The 2,816-nt window shown below is 53.1% G+C and overlaps 1 protein-coding gene across 1 annotated transcript in view; it reads right to left on the minus strand.

Annotated features, from left to right (window-relative positions):
- The window catches only part of LOC103457088 (serine/threonine-protein kinase D3), a 25,024-nt gene that overhangs the window by 1,979 nt on the left and 20,229 nt on the right, over nucleotides 1–2,816 (minus strand). The window contains exons 11-18 of the mRNA XM_017302089.1: nucleotides 2,721–2,814; nucleotides 2,055–2,107; nucleotides 1,916–1,988; nucleotides 1,730–1,836; nucleotides 1,488–1,649; nucleotides 989–1,087; nucleotides 646–913; nucleotides 315–400 (exon numbers count right to left, since the gene is read on the minus strand). Coding sequence (XP_017157578.1) covers nucleotides 315–400; nucleotides 646–913; nucleotides 989–1,087; nucleotides 1,488–1,649; nucleotides 1,730–1,836; nucleotides 1,916–1,988; nucleotides 2,055–2,107; nucleotides 2,721–2,814 — 942 coding nt within the window. The remainder of the gene's footprint in view (nucleotides 1–314; nucleotides 401–645; nucleotides 914–988; nucleotides 1,088–1,487; nucleotides 1,650–1,729; nucleotides 1,837–1,915; nucleotides 1,989–2,054; nucleotides 2,108–2,720; nucleotides 2,815–2,816) is intronic.

Genomic DNA, 2,816 nt, shown 5'->3' on the forward strand with positions numbered 1-2,816 from the left:
CTTTAGCGTTAGCCACACTGTTGGTGTAGCGCTTTAGCATTAGCCACACTCTTTTGGTGTAGCGCTTTAGTGGAATGTATGTTTATGGTTCGTGAACTACTAGCTCTTAGCGCTGCCCACCACTGAATACTGAATGGTTAATGCATTAACCATAATCTCGAGAATCTGTCTGAACTACGAGGCAGATTAACCTGCAGTAATCCACGCTGATGTTTCAACAAACTGGAGCGGATGAAATCAGAGGAACAGAACCAGGAAGGTTCTGCTGAGCCAGGTCCGATCAGGACTGAAGCTAGCGGCTAGCCGCTGGTTACCTGCAGCCAGGGGTGGCTCAGCGACTTGTCCACACTGAAACGCTTCCTCATCTTCACCTGCAGCAGGTTGTTGATCAGGTCTTTGGCTGTTGGAGAGGAAATCAGTCAGGAACCAATCAGCTCCATGTTCTCACCTGGAGCTTTGAATAAACCTTTATTAACAACACGTCTGTTCTGTTAGCCTGCAGGTGGCGCTCTACCGACCCGAGCAACATGATTCTAGAAAATGGAATGAATCGTTTTAGTTTTCTGGAGGTTTTTCTGGATAACTTCATGGAAACAGAATGGTACTTTCAGTCCGGACTGTAACCATGGTGACCAGGTGACCTACCCTGGTCTGAGATCTCCTTCCAGGGGTTCGGCGGGTACATGAAGGCGGCGTTCTGGATCTGGTCGTTGATGTCCTCGTCCTCGTTGAAGGGGAACGTCCCGCTCAGGCTGACGTAGACGATCACGCCCACCGACCACATGTCCAGCGACCGGTTGTAGCCTTTACTGCGCAGAACCTCCGGCGCCAGGTAGGCCGGCGTGCCGACCACCGAGCGCCGGAACGACTTCTCCCCGATGATCCGGGCGAAGCCGAAGTCGCAGAGCTTCACCTGCCGGTGAACAGGAAGTCAGGAAAGGTCTGTTCTGCCGAGTTCTGAGGCGCTCGGCGGCGGGTCGGTTCTGACCTGAGGAAACGGCTCGGCCGAGGCCAGCAGAACGTTCTCGGGCTTCAGGTCACAGTGGACGATGTTCTTGAAGTGGAGATGCCTGAGAGCCACCAGGATCTGAGGAGACCAGCGGGTCAGAACATCTGGTTTGGGTCAGAACATCGGGTCGGCTGAGACTCCAACAGAACCAGGTTCCCCTGTTGCTTCTGATGAGATGCACTTTTAGTTTGAGGCCAAATATTTAGTTTGAAATGTTTAGATTAGTTCAATATTTACCTATTTTAAGCTAAATTTGTAGTCGAGTGAAACTGAATAAGTAGCTAAATATTTACTTAGGAAGCTAATTATTTAGCTCACCAACGTTAGCTAGCTCAAGTTAAGCTAAATATTTAAAACTAATCAGCTGCAGTGTTCCTGGTGTGAATGCACCCTGTCTACATTTCCCTCCACACAGGCTGTGACTGGTTCTGGTTCTGTTGGTTCTGTTGGTTCTGCTGGTTCTGCTGGTTCTGCTCACCTGCGTCACCAGGAACTTGGTGAGGCGCTCTGGCAGCCGGCTCTTGTCGCTGGATAAGATCATCTCCAGCATGTCTCCATGGAGCTTCTCCATGACAACAAACACCTGCTCAGGTGTCTCAAACATGCAGTCCAGGTTGACGATGCCAGGGTGGTGGAGGTTCTGTGGAAACGGACCAGAACCGGACCTGGGTCAGCAGCGGTTGAGAGGAAGGGCCCCCCCCCGGTGGTGGAGCGGCGTACCTGCAGGATGGCCACCTCGTTCCTCAGCTGGCTCTCCTGCTTGGTGGGGAACCGCATCTTATCGATGATCTTGATCGCCACGTCTCGGCCCGTCTTCCTGTGTTTCCCTGCAGAACGTGGGCGGAATCGGGTCGGGTCGGGTCGGGTCGGTTCTGGAATGTTTATCAGCCGGCAGGATTGTCTCACCTCCGTAAACGATCCCAAACTGTCCTGAGCCAAGAACCTCATCGGCAAAGATCTGGTACACCGAGCTGATGTCCTGCAGAGAGAGAACCGGGTCAGAACCGGGTCCAGTTCATCAGAACCAGGTCAGAACCTAACTCACCACGTTCTCCTGGATCTGGGAGTTGGACACGGATATGCTGATGGAGAGTTCCTCTGGAAAACAGCAGAGAGGTTACAAGCTGCAACCAGCAGGCTTTTATTGTGACGTCTCTGACCTCACTTCCTGTGTCTGTGCTGCACTTCCTGTCCCTTCCTGACATTAATCCGTCCTGACAGCGCAGCGCTCCGGGCCCTCATCGATTTCAGTCTGGGGCCGATCAATGGAGCCGTGCTCCAGTCAGCTCACGCTGCCGGGTCAGAACCTCGGCCGCGCAGGCTGCATGGAGCTCGGAACCAGAACCGGGTTCTGACAGTGAACTGGTTTAAACTGGTGTGAGTCCAGCAGCCTGTGAAAGCTTGGTGAGGTCGGGGTGGATGGATGGTCTGTGTTTCCATGGTAACCCTTCCTCTGAAGTGATGGATGCTGAAATGGGCCGAGCAGGTTCTGCCGGAACCAGAACCCGATGGAGCAGAGCTGTTCCTCCACCATCAGGTTTTAGAGTAAAATATAACATTAATAGATTCAGATCATCTGGTGTGAATGAATCTGGATTAACGCGGTTAATGGGTCTAAACCCAGTTTAACCAGGTTTGTCCCTAATCCAGTTAAACATCCTGACCAGTTTCACCAGTATGCCACCAGTCTAACTTGGTTCTGGGAACTCACTGTGGTCCTTGCTCGGCCCGGCGCCGCCGCTGGCCTTGGGGGTGACGGGCATCAGCGCCTGCCTGATGGCCTTCTCCCAGCTGCGCCCCACGGCCC

The sequence above is a fragment of the Poecilia reticulata genome, linkage group LG21 (assembly GCF_000633615.1).
Source record: "Poecilia reticulata strain Guanapo linkage group LG21, Guppy_female_1.0+MT, whole genome shotgun sequence".
In the NCBI taxonomy this organism is placed as follows: domain Eukaryota; kingdom Metazoa; phylum Chordata; class Actinopteri; order Cyprinodontiformes; family Poeciliidae; genus Poecilia; species Poecilia reticulata.